Source organism: Culicoides brevitarsis, chromosome 3 (genome assembly GCF_036172545.1).
Source record: "Culicoides brevitarsis isolate CSIRO-B50_1 chromosome 3, AGI_CSIRO_Cbre_v1, whole genome shotgun sequence".
NCBI classification, from domain to species: domain Eukaryota; kingdom Metazoa; phylum Arthropoda; class Insecta; order Diptera; family Ceratopogonidae; genus Culicoides; species Culicoides brevitarsis.
The window spans coordinates 32,319,129-32,340,763 of record NC_087087.1 but is presented as its reverse complement, the minus strand read 5'-3'; the positions used below and the strand labels follow the sequence as shown (position 1 = coordinate 32,340,763).

At 30.3% G+C, this 21,635-nt stretch overlaps 2 protein-coding genes across 3 annotated transcripts; one reads left to right on the top strand and one right to left on the bottom strand.

Annotated features, from left to right (window-relative positions):
* Window positions 1-2,277: 2,277 nt before the first annotated feature.
* Window positions 2,278-6,078, bottom strand: LOC134836152 (actin-5C). 2 transcript variants are annotated; one of them, XM_063851391.1, is made up of 2 exons: window positions 5,937-6,078; window positions 2,278-3,860 (listed from the first exon to the last, which is right to left on the bottom strand). In XM_063851391.1, the coding sequence occupies exon 2, from the start codon at window positions 3,842-3,844 to the stop codon at window positions 2,714-2,716; it is 1,131 nt and encodes a 376-aa protein (XP_063707461.1). In that variant the 5' UTR covers window positions 3,845-3,860; window positions 5,937-6,078; the 3' UTR covers window positions 2,278-2,713. The 2 variants fall into 2 exon arrangements, with proteins under 2 accessions (XP_063707461.1, XP_063707460.1); XM_063851390.1 differs by lacking the exon at window positions 5,937-6,078 and adding an exon at window positions 4,761-4,913.
* Window positions 6,079-11,356: 5,278 nt separating this feature from the next.
* On the top strand, window positions 11,357-21,266 carry LOC134835519 (probable serine/threonine-protein kinase DDB_G0278509). Its single transcript, XM_063850398.1, has 3 exons — window positions 11,357-11,473; window positions 11,533-12,776; window positions 18,844-21,266. The coding sequence occupies exons 1-3, from the start codon at window positions 11,457-11,459 to the stop codon at window positions 20,910-20,912; spliced, it is 3,330 nt and encodes a 1,109-aa protein (XP_063706468.1). The 5' UTR covers window positions 11,357-11,456; the 3' UTR covers window positions 20,913-21,266.
* Window positions 21,267-21,635: the final 369 nt, after the last annotated feature.

Sequence of the window (21,635 nt, the reverse complement as noted above, 5' to 3'; positions counted from 1 at the left end):
TCGTACTTTCCAAGAGTCGAGCTCCGAAAAATGGAAACATCCCAACGTTTAATCCCGAGCTGGAGCTCCCACAATAATATATATATTTACTATAAAATAAATGTTTTGCCAAAATAATTTCAAACGAAAAAAAAAATCAATTTTATACCATAAATAAGCATGAATCAAATAAAATTAATGTGTAGTAGAAACGGAAACGAAAAAATATCATCTAAATACTCTGTATGTCTAAAATCGAAAAAAAAATGCTAAAATTAATCCATTTTTATACCTCTAATGATACCTACTAACTATACAAGAATGTATTTTAAAATAAAGAATTCCTGTGAATTATCCCAATTTTTTCGTTTTGGAAAAAAAAAATTATTTGGCTAAAATTTGAATCATACAGGAAATAAATTATGAGCTTTTTTCAAATATACTTCCAAAAAAATTTTTTAAAAAATATTTTTTTACTTATTAATTTTTTTAATGGTTAGATGCGCATGTAAGATGAAAGTTACTAAAACTTAATAATGAAAAGAAATGTCCTGAAAAATGCAACGAAAGTTCGATAAAAGAAAAAAAAGTAGAAATATAATGCTTGTTTGTAATATTTAGTCACAGGATGTAAATTTTTTTAGTTTTATAAAATGTCAGTTTTGAATATTTTGCAATAAAATGATAAATTTTTACAGGAAAAAAATTATTTTTTTTATGAAGTAGTTTTTATAAAACTTTTCATAACGAAATTCGCTAACTTATTATTTTTTTATTCAAAAAATAAGAATTAAATTTCAAAGTTTTTAATTAAGGCAAGTACAATTTTTAGAAAATTTTTATGTTTTATCCAAAAAATATTTTTAAAAAATCTAAAATTGACAAAATTCATCAAAAAACGTCAATTTTAGATTTTTTTTCAATTTTTTTTTATAAATTTATTATATTTTTTTTATTAGATTTGACTGATTTTTTTATTTAGATTTTGGGTTGATAAATTATTTGAATATAATTTGTAATTTTTTTTTTTTTTTTTTTTTTTTGAAAAATTTGATTTTGCATGTACAAATCTACATTCAAAACCATCATATATACCATTCAAAAAATTCAGTATTTTATAAATATTTTTTACGTATTTTTTACGTATTTTTTATCGATTTATCAATTAATTTTCATGCTTAAGAACTATTAAATGGACATTCATGAAAATCATACAAAATCAAAAATTTCACTCGACAGTTGTAATTTTCTCTCCGGAGGTTGAAATTAAGTAAATGAAGGCTTAATTTAATGCTGAGGGTCTTGTTTGAAAGACAACTAATACGTTATGAATTTAAAAAAAAAAATAAATTAGATTTTTGTTAAAGAACATATTCAGTATGAAAATCATACGAAATTAAAATTTTACAATTAAGGCAAGAAAATTTTTTTCTTTAAATTTTTAATGAAACATAAAGTAGTTTTAAAAAAATTTTAAAAAATTTAATTTTATTATTTAAATTTTTTTATTAAATATTTATTTATTTATTTTTATTTTATTTTAATTTTTTTTTGTTACTTACTTATTTGTTACTTAAAATAAAATAAAATATAATTTTCTAAAGTTGCCCTTGCCTATGTTCAACTTTTTCATACAAGTTGGATCAAAATTGTACAATATTTGAAATTTTTTCAGACTCAAAACCGTTAAGCAATTTTTTTAATTTTTTTCATAATATTTTTTTTTATTGAAATTCTCAAATGTTCAAGCAAAAATCACAAAAATTATATTTTTAATCATAAAAAATATTTTTTAAAAATTTTTTAGCTTCAACTATTTCTCAAGTAACTTTTAAAAATTAAATTATAAAAAATTTCCTTCCAATAAAAAATTAAAAATTTCATCAAAATTTTCAAAAAAAAAAAAAATCATTAAAATCTTTAAAAAATCTCTCAAAAAATTTATTTCCATCTCTGTCGCGCATTTCTCTTACATTTTCGCCGGCTTTGCACTTGACCTGATTCCTCGCTGTCTACAAGTCGCACAACATACGAACCATTAATGAAATTTTATGTTTCTATTTTTACTTTAACGTGTCTACACACATTCACATGTGCGGACTTCTTGCTTCTTCGAAAAAAAATAAAAACTCACGAGACCGCAGACTAATTAAATCGCCAATTGATTTCTGACACGCGACGACGACGACGACGACGAAGGGAGAAAGTCGTGAATTACTGGAAAATTTTCAGTTTCACCTTTTCCGAAAAAAAAAAAATTGAGAGCAAAGAAAGTGAGCAGAAAGAAAAATCGCAGTGTTGTTCTTTGAATTTTATTGAATAGTTTTGAATGCAAATACTTTTTGTGTTTGTCTTACGAGGGATTATTACAAATACGAGTAATCTCTTGTTGTCTTTTATCGCCTTGCTATAATTTTGGTTATTTAATAGTTTTTTTGTTGTATTTTTTTTTTATCAATATTTATTTATTTTAATTAATTTTTGGAATCGAATCGTGTCTTTTTTAAGTATTTTTAGTTCAATCTTCCATGTTCTTAGTAGTAAATCAAAAAATTTGCATGTTTAAAAGTTGAATACAAAAAAATATATATAATTGCAAGTGATTTGAAGATGGATGTTGTTATAAATGTAGTAGAATACGGGATGTTCTTGTGTGTTGTTGGCCATGTTTTCGTGTAATAATAATAATAAGTATAGTAGTAGAGTAGGAGGCTCCGGGCGACATTTTCGCACCTTAGAAGCACTTTCTGTGAACAATGGATGGGCCAGACTCGTCGTATTCCTGTTTGGAGATCCACATCTGTTGGAATGTGCTGAGGGAAGCCAAGATAGATCCGCCGATCCAGACGGAGTATTTGCGTTCTGGGGGAGCGATGATCTTGATTTTCATGGTTGAGGGAGCAAGAGCGGTAATTTCCTTCTGCATGCGGTCGGCGATGCCTGGATACATTGTAGTACCTCCCGACAAGACGGTGTTGGCATACAAGTCCTTTCTGATGTCGACGTCGCACTTCATGATACTGTTGTAGGTAGTTTCGTGGATGCCGCACGCTTCCATGCCCAAGAACGAGGGTTGGAAGAGCGCTTCGGGACAACGGAAACGCTCGTTGCCGATTGTGATGACTTGTCCGTCGGGCAATTCGTAGGATTTCTCGAGAGAACTGGAGCTGGCAGCTGTTGCCATTTCTTGTTCAAAGTCCAAGGCGACGTAGCACAATTTTTCCTTGATGTCACGCACAATTTCGCGTTCGGCAGTTGTGGTGAAGGAGTATCCACGCTCAGTGAGGATCTTCATCAAGTAGTCGGTCAAGTCGCGACCTGCCAAATCCAAACGGAGAATGGCGTGTGGCAAGGCGTAACCTTCGTAGATGGGGACTGTGTGTGAGACACCGTCGCCGGAATCCAAGACGATACCCGTGGTACGACCGGAGGCGTACAACGACAACACAGCTTGGATCGCGACATACATGGCGGGCGTGTTGAAGGTCTCGAACATGATTTGCGTCATCTTTTCGCGATTTGCCTTCGGGTTCAAGGGAGCTTCCGTCAATAATACTGGATGTTCTTCGGGTGCGACACGCAACTCGTTGTAGAACGTGTGATGCCAGATTTTCTCCATGTCGTCCCAGTTTGTGACAATGCCGTGCTCAATGGGATATTTCAACGTCAAGATACCACGTTTCGATTGGGCTTCGTCGCCGACATACGAGTCCTTTTGGCCCATGCCAACCATCACGCCTTGGTGACGGGGACGACCAACGATCGATGGGAAGACGGCACGAGGCGCATCGTCTCCGGCGAAACCGGCTTTGCACATACCGGATCCATTGTCAACAACTAAAGCAGCAACTTCTTCGTCACACATTTTGTTATATTTTTATCTGCAAAAAAAAAAAATTTCAATTAGTTAAAAAATTTAATTTTTTTTTTTAGAAAGTATTTTTTTTTCATTCATCTCATACACTCAAACACGTAAAAAAAAAATGAAAGCCTAATATGGGCACAATCTCAACCTACATAAAAAAAATTTTTTTAGTCATTTTTTTTTTATTTGGACCAACACCTACTTTGACAAATTAAAAAAAAATCGAACAACGCGATGATGATGACAGACCTCTCTGTCAGGATTCTCTCCAGGGGACACACACATCGACACAAAATCAAAAAGTACACGTAGAAGAAGAATCAAGAAAAGACGAAAAGAAAAAAAGTGAAGCCAAAAAACCGGTTTTTGACTTTGTTTCCTTCCTTCGTCTCTCTTTCTTCTAAACTACTAAAGCACTTGACTGACCACGACAAAAAATGGCTGAAGCCGGTGTCTCGATGCAAAATTATTTTTTTTTTATGGATAAAATTCGACCTGAAAACGCATGCACGCCATGTTTTATCAAAATATTGATTTTTTTTTCTAGAAGAACGTTTTTTTTTTTGGCAAGGGTGCGTGTCTGTGTGTGTGAGAAAATTTCGCCCGGCTTTTAAATGTTTTAATTTTTATGAAATTTCGTGGAAATTCTTGTTTAAAAATACCGAAAATTGTTGGAAATTTAAAAAAATGCTTCAAATTTAATTAAAAATTCAAGAAATTCGAAATAATTCTTGGTAAAACTTGAGTTTATCTCCTTTGGTGGCACAGACAACGCCCTTGAATTGGAAGAAGCCGTGTACAGAGACGCACAGCTTACAAAAACCGTTAACTTTTTTTTTCTTCACTATTTAATTTTTTTCACTTCGATTTAATTTAATTTAATTTTTTTTATTTAATTAAAATAATTATTTTTTACCTTTTTGTAATGTAGTGTAATAAAATTTAAATTGAATTTAATTCTAATTTTTTTTTTTATTTTTTATTCACTGGACTTGACAAATCGCGTGCCAACTCTTCGACGGTTAAACTTGAAGTGACTGGTTGTGTGCGTGGAGAGTCACAGCCTACCGCACGTCGCCGCTCAGTTTCAACGGCTTTTTCTGTGTGTGTCTGTGTGTTTTTCGGCTGATTTTTGACAGAAATTCCCCGCAAAAGTCCCGAAAATCGCGCAAATCCACGGGAAAATTTATTTTTTCTAATTAGATTTGCTTGAAAATCCGTAAAAAGGCGAAAAAACGCAGGAAAATCGATGTAAAATGCCTCGCCATATGAGGCAAAAATTTCAACCAATCACGTTCATATGCCCATAAAAGGCAATCTTGAAACGGAGTTCGGTCACTCTTTGCACTCTTTTTTTCTCCTCGCTGCACGAAAATTGCCGAGTGGTGCTCTGAGTGAACACGAGTACACATTGATTCGGGTACATTCGGGTCTTAGGCATGAGCAGACCCTGTAGAAAAATGTGTGCAAACCCTCTGGAAAAACGTGGTTAAAAATGAAAAATCGCTTGAAAACGATAAAAAAAACTCTTAAAAATTGAAAAATCCTTCATGAATTCAAAAAAAAAATTTTTTTTTACTTTTTTTAAACTTTTTTTTTACTAAAAATCCCCCTTAAAACGTCTTCAATAACCGTCAAAGAGACAAAAAACGTTGGAAAAGCCGTTAAAAATCTCGTTTAGGGGACAAAATTTAAGGTTTTTCGGCAAAATTTTCAAGGAAAATGCCATTTTTGGGTCACGTGACCTCGAGCCGGCTTCCGTTAAGCACATATTGCAGTGCAAAGTATGTCAAAACGTGGGTGATGTAACAAAAAAAAATGTCTTGCTCGACATGCGGGGGCTAATCCTTCACTTTGCTTTGCACAACAAACGTATTTTTTCATAAATATTTAACTTTGTTAATATGAGGAAGTATTTTTTGTATTTATTTGTCTTTTTTTTCAATGAAATGTTTTTTTTAGCACTTTTTGATAAGATTTCAGTCTTTTTTATTCACATCTGTTAAGCACATTTTTAATTTTTAGTCCTTTTTTGTGGCAATTTCACGGAAAATCAAGACACACAATGAATGACAATGAAGACGATACTTACTTTTTGGTTTGACTTTAAGATAATAATAAATAGCACTATGTCCTAGAGTTGATTCCTAATATAGGATTTTGGTAAAAATAATTTTTTTTGATGATTTTTCGGGAGAAATTGTGCACTTGCTTCTTAACAGCACGACTATAGAAGCGTTAATGTTTGAAATTATTGAATTGTCTACCGTTTATATAAAGCCTAGTATTACCTTTTACCATATATGGAAGCAACTTGAAAAAACTCCAACGACGAACACGAATACACGAACGATTTTTGTACCGGCGCGCGGCATGATGACTAACAACGTTCGTCGGTTGTTGATTCATGAATTCGTACGTTGTACTCTCTTGCGCTGATATCATTTTTATTTCTGCTTCTACGGCGTTATCAGTACACTCATGCGACTTCTCGGAGCTGATGTTTTCGCGAATGGTTTTTGCATTCCAATCTATTTGATAATCGGTTTGAATAATTTCTTCTTTGCTGCAAAAGTGGATTAGAATGTGTGCGCGCGTGATATTTGCTCGAATTTTGTAACGATTGAGAGATTTGCGGTGAGCTAATTAGGTATTATTGACAAGCGTTGTTGTTGCTCGCACGAGATATGCAGCTTTGGTTTACTTTTGGTTTCATGGCTCACGAGATGCGAGGCAGAAAATTTCGTTTTATTGATAGGAAAATTATTTTTTATTAGATTTTGGTGAATTTTTGGCTCGAAAAAAATTTTTAATGAAAAATCTTCATAATTGTCTTTGAAAAATGTCTTTGAAAAAGGTTATTTTGTGTTCGAAATTTTGAACAATTTCGAGGTTTTTTAATTTTATCAATTTTTGTTTAAAAATTTTGAATTTTTTGTTTTTACATAAAAAGCATTTTTCAAAAGAATTTTATCAAATTTCAAACAAAAATTAATTTTTCATGAAAGAAGTTAAAATTTTTTTTTTTCAAAACTTCGAACAAAAATTTAATTTTTTTAATTTTGAATTTTTGAAAATTTCGAAATTTGTTTAAAATTAGCTCAAATTTTCAAAAATTCTTTGGTAAAGGGTAAAATTTTATAAAGCTTCAAAATTTTTGAAAAAATTATTATTTATTTTTTAAGTTTAATTTTTTGTTTAAAGTTTAATTAATTTTTTAAAAATTTCTTCGAAAAAGTTTATATTTCGTTCAAAAATTTAGAAAAATTTAAAATTTTTAAAAATCTATCATGAAAGATCAGTTTTTGTTCGAAACTTAAATTAAATTTCGAAATTTTTTAAATTTTTTTCAAAAAAAGTAAATTTTGGTTCGAATTTTCGAAGCCTTATTGTTATTCAAAAATAAATTTTTGTTCCAAATTCTGTAAAAAATTTAAAAATTTTCAAAAATTCTTTTTTCATAAGTAAAAACAAAATTTCGTTCAAAAATTTAGAAAAAAGTAATTTTAAATTTCCTAATGTCTTAAGATTAATTTTTGTTCGAAACTTTGATCAAATTTTTAAAATTTTCGGAAATTCTTGAGTGAAAGATTAATTTTGAGTAAATTTTTTAAAATTAAATTAAAAAAAAAAATTTTTAAATTAATTTTGTTCGAACCTTAGAAAAACATTTTCGAAAAAAATTTTTTCATAAAAGTTAATTTATAATTTTGCTCAAACCGTACAAAATATTCCTTATTTGAACAAAAACCTTCATTTGGCAATCCCTTAAATCCCATTTTGCTCCATCACATGAGCCTAAAATAAATTCTATGATCCAGAATGTGCTTTATTGTGCTTGAAATTTACATCGACCAAGTATTCGTTGACTTAATGGTCTGGAAAACAAACATATCTTCAATAAAAAGCATGATTTACTGCAAAAACCACAAAAAATCCATGCAAATTTCATATCATTTTACTAAATTTTCTGTTTTTTTTTAAATTCTTTATTTCTTGTTTTAAAATTTAAAACAAAATTTAAAATTTTCTTGAAATAATTTTTTTCAAACCAAATTAAACTAAAAAAAACTCGTTTCTAACGTTAAAATTTGAACCTTTTTTGGGCAATTTTTGTAAAAATCTCGCAAGAAACTTTCAATACCTTTCAAATCGTGAAATGCCCAAAAAAATACCTCAAACAATGGTCCCTCATCTCGTCACATCAACAAAAACAACAACAAACGATTCATTAAAATAGTACAAAATTGCCCAAAATAGGAAGTACACTGAACTGACATGTCTCTCTCTCTCTCTCTCGCACTCGCACGCTTACTCGACATGCAGTAACGTAAATTATTTAACATTTCATTAAAAACTGCTATATCGAGAGTATTTAACGTAAAATGTTTTTCAAAAGATTAAACGTGTGCAAAAAAAAACTGTTCATTTTTGGTCAGAGATTATAATTTTTTTTTGTTGCTCGATTCGATGAATTTGGATGAAAACTACTTCAACAATTTGCGCGCTCTTAACCTTGCACCCAATTTAGGTTAAGACAAGATTTTATCGCTTTTTGATTGTTGTTTGTTTGTTTTTTTAGCATTTTTAGAGTGTTCTAATAAAAAAATGATAATTTCTGTATTTTTAATTAGCGAAGAGTTGCACCCACTCGCGACTTATTTTTTCTAAATTTTTTCCATAAAACCGCTTAAATGCCATCAGGTGACCCGAAATTACGCATTTTTCACTTTTGTCTCAATTTCCTCTTCGTACGATGATTCATGATGCGCTGCAATAAAGACCGTTCCTCACTCAATTGTCACATTCACAAATTATAATCAAATCAAAGCGGAGAATAAATCAAATGGACCATGAACTGTTTTTTTATTTTTTGTTTCATTGATTTGATAAAAAATACAAAAATAACATTGTCGTGGATGAGATCATTTGGGAGTTCCATGATAGTAGTAAAGAATTCTCATGATGCGTATTTCGCTGCTTTTTATGTAATGTGAATAACGAAAAACAAACAACAATGTGCTTGAATGTTGAACGTTATGCCCAAATAAGGAGCGAAAACGTGCACATAGATAAGAGAAGTGGAATTTGTATTTTTTTTCTGTGCTAAATGTGTGTGTGTGAGAAGATTAAAAAATTCGATGGTAATTGCTTTGAACAAGTGTCTTAGATAAGAATTTGCCTCGAGCATAATTACTTAATATTTGAATTTGACACAAATTAATCTCTTACGATTTAAATTTTTTACCTTATTTGAGAAAAAATCGATTTAAAAAAATTTTGATGATTTTTTTAAAGAAAATTTGAACTTAATTATAAGATTTGGTTAAAAAATATAAAAATTTTAACAAAAAGATTTATTTTTCCTTAAAAAGTCATAAAAACATGATCTAACTTAAGACCTGAAAATGGAGCTAACTTTTTTAAAACCATTCAGATTTAAGGCAAACTTTGTTAGTTTTAATAGTTTTGGTTTTTAAAACATTTTTAAAAATTAAAAATTATGATTTTTTGCAAATTTAAAATTTTTAGCGGTAATTTTTTAAATTGACATTTGCGAATTTTTTTCAACTATAAAAATTAATGAAATTGGAATTCAATTTTAGGCTTTTTTAATTTAAATAAATAATTTAAATTAAAAATTTTTGGCTTGAATTAGTAAGAAAGCAATCTCCAAATTTTCAACGGTCACTTTTTGAATTGACATTTACAAATTTTCAAACTAAAAATATAAAAAAATAACAAACTTTTTTAATTTTTTTGTTAAAAACTAACGAATTCTAAATAATTTTTATTAAAAATTATGAAATTTTTCGTTTGAATCAACAAAAATCAATTTTAAAATTTTTAACGGACAATTTTTGAATTGACATTTACAAATTTTCAAACTAAAATATAAAAAAATAACAAACTTTTTTAATTTTTTTTGTCAAAAATTAACAAATTCTAAATGTTTTCATTAAAAATTATGAAATTTTTCGTTTTAATAGAAAAAAAAATCAATTTCAAAATTTTTAACGGACACTTTTTGAATTGACATTTCAGAAATTTTGTTTTAAATCTATTCAAAATGATAAAATTAGAACTTTAATTGTAAGTTTTAATAAAAAATCAGCGAATATTAATTTTTTAAAGTTCAAAATGACAAAATTTTTGGTTTGAATTAGCAAGAAAGCGATTTTCAAATTTTCAACTGTCATTTTTTGAATTGACATTTAACAATTTTTTGAACTAATTTCATTAAAAAGTGTCAAATTTAGTTTAAAAAAATACTTTTTGATAATTTTCATCAATTTTTCTGAAGAAAAACTTTAAAAAATTGAAGTTTTTCCCTATTTTGATAAAAATTTAATTCAAAAAAATTTTTTTTCTCCTTTCAGAACGGAAAATCCTCTTTAGAAACATGAATCAGAAACCAATTCTGTGACATTTCCTCGTGACTTCGATAACAACAACAACCGGCATCGCCCTTCCTCACTTCGAAGAATGATTAATCACGAAACACAATAAACTTATTATCTAACAATGATATTTTTTCTGTGTAATAATAGATAAGAAGACTTGACGATCGCCCTCATAACTCGATATCTAATCAACGTTCATTGGATTTCATCATTCGCATTGACTGGCGTCGAGAAACACGTAAAATTGAAAAATCCTTCAGTAAAATCTTTCTTTGAAACTCTCATGCGAGACGAGATAACGAATAATTGAATGAAAACTTGCAACGAACGTTCTGGATATTTCTCTGGAGAGGCAAGAAAGAAAGAAAATCGATAGTTTTTCCCCTTTTTTCGTTTGGTTGCTACACAAAAGCGATGAGATTGCAAGTTTTCATATAAAAATTTGTTTTTTTTTGTACTTTGATAAAGCCGGCGATTAGATTTTATGTGAAATTGCACCCCATGAATGACTAAATTGGTAAATTATACACGACTGAGTGGAGAAAAGTAACAAAGGAAGCGAAAATAATGACGATGCAAGTGGCATGCTAATCAAGTTCAGGGTCAAGGCGGTACTTTGGTTCAGGGAAAATGATTTTTATTGTAATTGAGCTTCAATTTGATGAAAAATTGTAAGAAAAATGAAGATTTTAGATGGAAGATGAACAAAAAATGAAATTTTCGATCAAAATTTGACCTAAAAGAGTCTCAGATGTACAAAAATTCACTTAAAATCGAAGTTAAGAGGTATGTAATAACCCCTAATTATGTAATTTCGTAATTTTTTTAAGGTCGTAATATCAAAAAATGCTCAAAATCATGAAAATTTTGTCTTTTTAGCATGAAGCACACTTCATAACGGCGTCAAGTAACCCGCATTTAACGTCTAAAATGCCAAAGAGTCCTATTTCATCGTTTGTTTACGACTTCCAAGTATTTATTCAAAGCAAAGCACGACTTGTAGCATAAACAAACGCTCTTCCATCAATACAACCAAATCAAAATTCATTCAGAGAGTTCATTTCTACAGCTTTTTAGTCGAGTCCCGATCGTTCTTTCTTTATCAACTCAAAAAATTACTTAGTTGTGTTCGGATTACTCCAAAGTCTGTACCTAAAACGAGATTTATTGAACAAAGAGTTGAATAATTGTATCAATTTTGACGAGAAATGGTTCAAAAACGCAGGTAAAAGTCCTTTGTTCGTTAATTTTTTTGATTTTTACGAAGAAATTGTTCCTTTTCAGTTTGGGAATCATCATTTTCGTTGTTTGTATTGGTGCCCGTGTCGTCGAATCTTATCCCAAACAACGCATCGAGTGCGAGGAATACAAAACGGATGACTCATATGACGGTTCGACATGTACTTTGAGCAAAATTTCCGCCGACGACGCCACAGAATTCGAGTTTGTGCGAAATAATGTCAAAATTTGGTGGTTTATCGATAAAAATCTCAATTTTGAGTGGTTCAAAAAGATCCATGTACGAAATTCGACGGTAAAAAGTATTCCGCGCCCCTTTATGACGCAATACACGAAGATGGAAGTACTTCTGATGGACCATTGTGGTGTCGAGGAATGGCATCCTCTTACTTTTACGCACGCCAAAAACTTGCGACAGCTGCTTTTAAGTCGAAATCTCGTGTCGGAAGTGCCTCGATTCGCTTTTTACAATGCCAACGTACTCGAAGTCATCGATTTGCAACACAACAAAATCACGCGTGTCGACCGGTATGCGTTCATCAACCTCGAGGCACTGAAGGAAATCAAGTTGGCGTACAACCGCATCACGACACTCGACTTGCGGATCTTCAGCAATGTCCATTTGCGACACGTGGATGTCAGTCACAACGCCTTGACGAGTCTTTCGATCGAAGTTGAGAGTGTTTTCAAGACAAAATCCAAAAAAGCTGAACTAAAAGTCATCGCCAATGACAACGAAATCACCCAACTTTTCATCCAAGATGACTTTCCGGTGACAGAATTGAATCTCAAGCGAAATAATTTGACTTTCGTCACACCAATCGCCCTTTTCAAAGACTTAACTTACCTAAATCTCGAAGGAAACCCATTGGGAGGCATTCCGCTTAACACTTTCTTCAACATGGGACACTTGCAGTACTTAAATCTCCGTGGCACGAACCTCAATGCCATCAACGGGGCAATTTTTTCGCGTCTCACGAAACTCAAACATCTCGATTTGTCGAGCAACAATTTCACAACTATCAATTTGCACGATTTGGCTGCCATGGGAGATCTTGAAGAGCTCGTTTTGCTCGAAAATTATTTGAAAGAAGCCGACGCTCAAACGTTGCACGACATTTTCAAGCATTTGACGCACATTTGGATCTCAAGCAACGTCTGGGATTGCGATGAATTCAAGAAATTCGTGCTTAAAGTGCAAGAAACCGGCATCCAAGTCAACAATGGCGAGGGGAAATACGGAACATCCGCAAAGGGCATGCAATTGTGCATCACAACACTCTCACTCTAGATTGGAAAAAGCAAAAAAATTATAAACTCGAATAAATTTTTATAAAAAAAAATTACCTTCAGACGTAAAAAACGTGGAAACAACAAAAATGAGTAAATAAAACAAAAAAAAAATGTATAATAAATGCACGTGACCGTGAAACACACTCGCATGCAAATGCATTGTGTCTGCAGTTTGCGTAAAATTCCCTTTTAAAGAGAAAAAAATAAATAAATCAAATAAAAAGTAAGTACTTGGTTGAAAGAAATGCATCGCCATCATGCCACTGAACTGCTAATTAGATAATTGAAAGGCATTTACATTGTAAAAATGGTACATTTTTCGATTTGTATTACTTTCGCTTTCTTTTTCTGCATTCTCTCGTCATTTCTTTTCATTTCTTTCTCTTACCGTTAATTCACAGACGACCGCGCACACCAAAGAAGACGTTCCATTATACTCAAAGGCACTCGTTTCATGGCGACTTTACTGCGATTGCGATCGAGATAAGTCATTTCCGTGATTTATTTTTATTATTTGATGAATGAACTTTTTGTGCGAAAGTCTTTTGAATGTCATATTTCGTGACTCTTTGACAAAAAAATTTTTTTTTTTAATTTTTGAACCAATTTCGATTAAAAATTTTTTCATTTTAGCAAAATGTTTCGAATTTTGTCATAATCTACAATTATTTCATATTTATAGTTGTTACAAAGCGATGAGGTTTGTTTTCATAAGTCATGCTTTCTTAACTCCGCATCGACTTGTCATGATATTAGCCAACAAACAAAAGATTGAAAATAAAAGCTGTAAGTATTTAATAATAGGTAATGGAATAGGAGGAAATAAAACAGACGATCGAGAGGTCAATTACCTCCCGTCAGAAACGATTTGAAAGAGTTTTTTTTGATGATGGAAGGAAGAATTTTATTAGAAATTGTCGTTTGTTAATTTTTTTAATATTCGAAAAAAAAAATTAAAATACGTTTAATTTTTTTTTTTAAATATCATAAAGCTATTTTTTTTATTAATTTCAATTAAAATTTTTTATCAGAAAAAAAAGGAAAAAAATAAAATTTTTAAATCAATAAAAAAAAATATCATTTTATTTATCAACTTTTATATTTTCAAAAAAAATATGTCTTCTTTTTGAAAATATAAAAGTTGAAAAAAATATATTTTTTTTTTTTTTTTTTTTTTTAATAATTTTTTTTTTTTATAATAATTTTTTTAATTTTTTTTTAATAAACGAAAATCAAAAATAAAGTCTGATGCCCCATTTTAAAAGTCAAAAATTCAATTATTTTAAAAATTCAAAAAAAAGTTTAAATTTCATCAAAATTGATCGTTTTTTGTTGTATTGTCATAATTTTTCAAAAAAAATTTTCAAAAAAATTTATAAAAAATTTTCAATTATTTTTATTTTAAAAATCATATTTTAACTAAAATTTTCTTCTATAAAAATATTTTTCATAAAATTACTGAATTTTTTTTCAAATTTTTTTTACAGTTATTTTTTATGAAATATTAATTTTTCATTTTTTAACTTAAAATGATCTTAAATCAATTTTTAATTTGAAAGTAGCAAAGAAGATTATTAAAAAACAACAAAAATGTTGATCAACGATCAAAAATTGCAAAAAATTTATGTAAATTAGAGCTTCTTTTTGAAAATATAAAAGTTGAAAAAAAATTTTTTTTCATTTATTTTTTTTAGTTTTATTATAAAATTTAAAAATGATAAATTAGAGCCCTCTGACAATTTTTTCCATTTGGAGCAAGATTTGACAAAAATTGCCTTGACACAGTTTTTGACATAGTTTTTGACACAGTTTTGCTCTTGATTTAGTTTTCAAATCAAAACTGTGTCAAAGAAAAAATTTTTTTTCAGTTTCAATTTTTTGGCAGTTTTGAGTTATAAAATGATTAAAATGATAAATTAGAGCCCTCTGACAAATTTCAATCCATTTGGAGCAAGATTTGACAAAAATTGCTTTGACACAGTTTTTGACACAGTTTTTTTTGCTCTTGATTTAGTTTTCAAAAAAAACTATGTCAAAGAAAATTTTTTTTTTCAGTTTCAATTTTTTGGCAGTTTTGAGTTATAAAATAATTAAAAATGATAAATTAGAGCCCTCTGACAAATTTTTATCCATTTGGAGCAAGATTTGACAAAAATTGCTTTGACACAGTTTTTGACACAGTTTTTTTTGCTCTTGATTTAGTTTTCAAATCAAAACTATGTCAAAGAAAAAATTTTTTTTCGGATTCAATTTTTTGGCAGTTTTGAGTTATAAAATGATTAAAAATGATAAATTAGAGCCCTCTGACAAATTTTTATCCATTTGGAGCAAGATTTGACAAAAATTGCTTTGACACAGTTTTTGACACAGTTTTTTTTGCTCTTGATTTAGTTTTCAAATCAAAACTGTGTCAAAGAAAAAATTTTTTTTCAGTTTCAATTTTTTGGCAGTTTTGAGTTATAAAATAATTAAAAATGATAAATTAGAGCCCTCTGACAAATTTTTATCCATTTGGAGCAAGATTTGACAAAAATTGCTTTGACACAGTTTTTGACACAGTTTTTTTTGCTCTTGATTTAGTTTTCAAATCAAAACTGTGTCAAAGAAAAAATTTTTTTTCAGTTTCAATTTTTTGGCAGTTTTGAGTTATAAAATAATTAAAAATGATAAATTAGAGCCCTCTGACAAATTTTTATCCATTTGGAGCAAGATTTGACAAAAATTGCTTTGACACAGTTTTTGACACAGTTTTTTTTGCTCTTGATTTAGTTTTCAAATCAAAACTGTGTCAAAGAAAAAATTTTTTTTCAGTTTCAATTTTTTGGCAGTTTTGAGTTATAAAATAATTAAAAATGATAAATTAGAGCCCTCTGACAAATTTTTATCCATTTGGAGCAAGATTTGACAAAAATTGCTTTGACACAGTTTTTGACACAGTTTTTTTTGCTCTTGATTTAGTTTTCAAATCAAAACTGTGTCAAAGAAAAAATTTTTTTTCAGTTTCAATTTTTTGGCAGTTTTGAGTTATAAAATAATTAAAAATGATAAATTAGAGCCCTCTGACAAATTTTTATCCATTTGGAGCAAGATTTGACAAAAATTGCTTTGACACAGTTTTTGACACAGTTTTTTTTGCTCTTGATTTAGTTTTCAAATCAAAACTGTGTCAAAGAAAAAATTTTTTTTCAGTTTCAATTTTTTGGCAGTTTTGAGTTATAAAATGATTAAAAATGATAAATTAGAGCCCTCTGATAAATTTTTATCCATTTGGAGCAAGATTTGACAAAAATTGCTTTGACACAGTTTTTGACACAGTTTTTTTGCTCTTGATTTAGTTTTTAAAACCAAAACTATGTCAAAGAAAAAATTTTTTTCAGTTTCAATTTTTGGCAGTTTTAAGTTGCAAAATGATTAAAAATAATAAATAAAATAAAAAATAATAAATATTATACGAAAATAATTAAAATTAATAAAAAATATTTAATAATGAATTAATTCATAAAAATACAGAAAATTAAAAAAAAATAAATCTTTTAATCTTTTCTAAAAATTTTTAAATCTTTAATTTCAAAAAACATCAATTAAATTAAAAAAAAAAATTCATGAGAATTTATGACAAATAAAAGAATTCTAAAAATTACATGAAACCCTTTCTAATCCATTTTATGTTCTCATTTATTTACAGGCACTAATTGTTATTTAATTACTCCACAATAACTCGACATGGAATGCAACTTATCTTCATCTTGTCATTGAAATTCTTCAAATGCATTCCTAAAACGAAAAAAAAAAAACTTCTATGAGTCACAAATTTAAATAAAAATTTTCTCACCGCAGTACGACGAAGACGACGACAACGAGATGCGATCAACTACCTTTCATGGACATTTATTACGAAACGCGCGTTGTTCGTAAAAGGAAAAGAGATTTCAAGAACGAGGTTCATTCATCTTTTCTGTTTCGCTGTGTGTGAGAACATCAATTACATCGCCTTTAATTGCATTCGCGTTCAACGTCAACATCAAAACACCGGAACCTGTTAGGTCAAAGAACATATTAAATGCTGCTCTGTGTTATTATATAAAATTTTTTTTTTCTTCATTCGCGAGTCATTTACATCATCTTGCAATTTCAACGGGGATCAGTAGCGGAAAGTCCATTAAAAATGCGTTAAGGGGTTCGAAAATCTGTCGCGACGGCACTGAATCAACCACGAACCATAAAATAATAAGTGATTTGTATGTCGCTACAAATGCATAGACAACGAACTTGGTACTACTTTTTAATATTAATGATTTAGCACGAGCGACGTACGAGTGTCTCTGTTGAAAATACAAAAAAACGAAGAATTTACAACCAAAGTTATCATCATTCATTTAAATTTAAATGACGATGAAGACATTACTTTACATACAAAGAGGTTTCGTACGTAATTACCTGCGAAATGACAGTGATGAGGCAATTTTCGGGGAACTCGGGTGGATTTTTGCAAATAATTGGTTTAATGAAACTGGTTTAAGCCAATTCAAATGTTGAAATTCTTTTTGAATTTTCTTCTTTTTTTTTTATTTTTTTATAAAAATTGGTATCAACATTTAAAATTGAAATGAAAAAAAAAAATGGAAAATTCGATAAAATTTATAAAAAAAATAATTCTTCTTTTTAAAAAAAATTAAAAATGTTTCTTAAGAAATTAATTTGATTTTTTTATAAAAATTAAAAATTTGAAAAAATAGAAAATAATTAAAAATTTTTCTCAAAAAATTAATTTAAAAATTTTCTCAGAAAGCCGAAATTAATTAAAAAAAATCAAATTATTTTTTTTTCTCAAAAAATTAAAATTTAAATTTTTCTCAAAAAAATTTTTTTTCTCAAAAATTAAAATTGATATTTTTTCTTAAAAGTGTATATTAAAAATGTTTTCTCTAAAAAATTAATCAAAAATTTCTTTTTAAAAAAATTAATTAAAAAATTTTCTTTAAAAAATTAATAAAAAAATTTTTCTTTAAAAAATTAAATTAAAATTTTTCTTTATAAAATTAAATTAAAATTATTCTTTAAAATATTAATTAAAAATTTTTCTTTTTTCTCAAAAAACTTTCCTAAAGAAAATCAGTTAAACATTATGTTCCAGAAATTAATTTAAATTTTTTCACAAAAAATCAAAATTAAATTTTTTTCTCAAAAAAAAAAAATTAATTTTTTTTTTAAATTTTTTAAAAAAATTAATTAAAATTTTTCTCAAAAAAAATAATTAAAAATTTTTTTCTTTAGAAAGTTAATTAATTTTTTTTAATAATTAATAAAATATTAACTGCTGAACTCATATTAACAGAAATTTTAACTTTTTTTTTAAATAATTTAAATTTTTCTTTCATTTTAGATGCTCGAGAAGAATAATTTATATCTCAAAGGACTTTTGATGAGGAAAATCAACAGAGAGTCAACATGTCATACTGAAACAAAAACTCAAAGTACCTGAAATCTCTTTAAATTATGGAATATAAGAACCAATAACATGGATGTTTCTGCTTCTGAATGAACTAATAACTAAAAATACCTCGAATCTCAAATTTCTTCAAAAATCCAGATCGACAACATTTCAAATTATTGTTTTGGCCTAAAATTAAACTTTTTTCGAGGCAAACAATGATGCGTCAATGGAATTTCCGACCAAATTGGATTTGTAGTGAACTATTTCACACTGTATGGCAGTGTAAAGTTCTCGACACACGCGAACGATGGGTTATTACCAACAAAAGCTCGCTAGCATACCTTTGTGTTCTTTTCGTCGTCGTGGTATTGTTATAATATTATTATCTGTTTCCCCGTGTGTACGTGATTCCTTTTGGCATCGACACGGCAACACGACGAGCATTCAATAGAAAAATGAGCTGCGTACCTACCTGGTTGCTTTGTAGGCAAAGTTTACACGTGTGTGTGGAATATAAATATTTGTGTTAATATGTCTGCTTGTCTCTATGGATACAGAATACAAAACGCCGGTCAGTTATTTATAACTTGGAGACTTGCTATTTAGTATTGCATACAAATTAATGTGAGCAAGAATCATGTCGTCGAATCTCCGCGGTTGCTGCCTGCTCGCAGTTCCCCGTCACAGCGGCAACAACAACAACAATAACAATAATAGAATAACATTTTTAATTTGTCTGATATTAACCGTGATAACGACGACGAGCCATTGTACGGCAATAACAACCACACAAACCCCAAGCACCGCAATCGGAAGCGATTTGTCGTCCGAGAGTTATTTGAACAGCACCGAATCACTTGTCGAAGCATCGACAACGACGGAAACTCTTGACTCGAGTACCACAACGGAAGTCATTTTCGTAACGGAAGACGTCGAAGACACCGATATCTTCCCCTTGTACTGCTCCGAGCCAAAAAATGTCCCAAACCCGAAGGAAATGTGCGAAATTTCCATCGCCAATTGCCCAAAATGCAATGAAACAGACGAAACTGATGCCGATCTCGACACTTCAACTCGCAACATTGTCATTTTCAGTCATGATACTTCAATTATCACCTTTATTCATGTCTACGAAGTGCCATTAGTCGCAATGCCTGTGTCAGTCTTCGAGCAATATACGAATTTAGCGATTTTACAACTCGAAAATTGCTCGATACGCGATCTCGATGGCATCACAAACGCCACAAAGCTGAAGAAATTGTACGTGAACAACAATAATTTGCGACAAATCGGCGAAGGTCAGTTGCATGGCGCACCCCATTTGCGTCTACTTGAGGCGACGCACAACAAAATCGAGATTGTCGACGAGAAAGCGTTCAGCAACAACGAGAACCTGTATTGGCTGGACTTGAGTTACAATCGTATTGGGGGTTTGCCATGGGCGGTGTTCCAATATCTCAAGGCAATTGTCACAATTAACTTGTCGCATAACATGATCGAGGAATTGGGACTCGTTTGTAGTGGCATCGAGACACTTAGTACGCTAGATTTGTCCTATAATCGCATCAAAAAGATTCGGGCAAGTACTTTTGAGAGAACGACGAACCTCGAGGCGATCCATTTGGGCAACAACGAGATCGAAATGATCGAACACAATGCCTTCGATCAATGTTCGAAGCTGAAATCGCTCGATTTGTCGAATAATCGATTGCAATCGTTGCACTTTGATATCCCAAGTAGCCAATTTAGCAGCTTGTTGGTACAAAACAACCTCATCGGTGAACTGGCTTGTACAACGCGGCAACAAAATCTCTCGAATCTCAAGTTACATGCGCAAAATAACCAAATTTCAACGCTTTTTGTGCAAGATGGCATTCCCATAACAGACTGCAATTTGGACACAAACCGCCTGAAATCACTCTCGACCTTGACCAAAGTTTACACACTCACGAGTTTGCGGCTTTCGAACAATGATCTGTCCGAATCAACTGATCTACCATCATTCACGAATCTCGAAAATTTGGTCGAATTGGATCTAAGTTACACGGATCTCCAAGCGGAATACGTCAAATATCTCTTTCAACTGAAAAATCTCATTTTTTGGCTCGATCTCTCGGGAAATCCATCATTGGCATCTTTTGATTGGAACATCAATCCCGGGTCCCCGGTTCAAGTTCTTCGTTTAAATAACTGCTCCTTGACCGATTTGAATGTCCCGAACCTCCTTCAAGCACTCCCGAACTTGCAAGAAATCGAAATCGATGAAAATGAGTTCCCGTGTCGCACTTTGAGACGAATTTTGGTCGACATCCAAGGCATCGGCGGTAAAACTGTGAAGAAAGGAGACATTAATGACTTTGAACATATCGAAGGGATTCGATGTGTGAACGATACTCAACCCGAAATTCCCAAGCCCAGCGTCGGATTGGAAGCGAATACCACAAAACTCGTCCTGCTGAAGCCCATTGTCACGCATATCACGCCAACGACTGCTGCAACCGAAATTTCCGACGCGGAAATGAAAGCTTCGACAGAAACGCATAGCACGAGTAAGTCGCGCATCCAGATAAAGCCACATATTCCATCGACGACGTCGCCAGCCAGTAATACGGGTGCAGCAACGGCAACTGAAACAACAATTGTGACAAGTGAAAGTGAATCACCTTCTATTGAATCAACAACAACAGAATCAAATTAACTGAAAAAAAAAACTAATAATTGCATTTTCGGTGAAAAACATGCAAAAATGTGAATGAAACGAAAAAGAAATCAAGTGAACACACGTGCTATACATAAATATAGAGAGAAAAAAATACGTTAAATGCCTAAATCAATTCAAATTTTATTCCACATTGTAGTCTCTAGTTTAGTATTATTATATTATAAATTTATAATTATGATGTAGCGAACACTGTGAATGTAGTAACTTAAAAAAAAAATTTCGCACACGCACACTCTTTATTGCTTTTGTAGGACGAATGATGATGAAAATTAGGTACATTGTACTGTGACGTGAAACAGAAAAAAAATATTTAAAAAAATAAAAATGAATCAATTCCAACAAAAAAATCGCTTGATTACTATTTAGTTATAGATGCAGATCGAGAGATATTTTTTTGCAGTTATTTGAGTGACTCACGGTACATTTTGCCGCAGAATGTGATTAAAAAAGCTGTTATATGTGCATTTTAACGGCAGTTTTATGCTTCTACGGTGATTTTACAGTCACTTTATGCTAATAAATTCTTAGAATGCATAACGGTGCGGAGACAAATGCCGTCATTTTGGCTTTTTGTGATGCAAAAATCATCATTAAATGTTTAAACAATCGATTTCGAATGGAAATTTACATGACCTTGAATATTTTTGGGTGTTTCATAGTTTGGGTTGAATTAATTTGAATAATTTTTTATGAGAAATT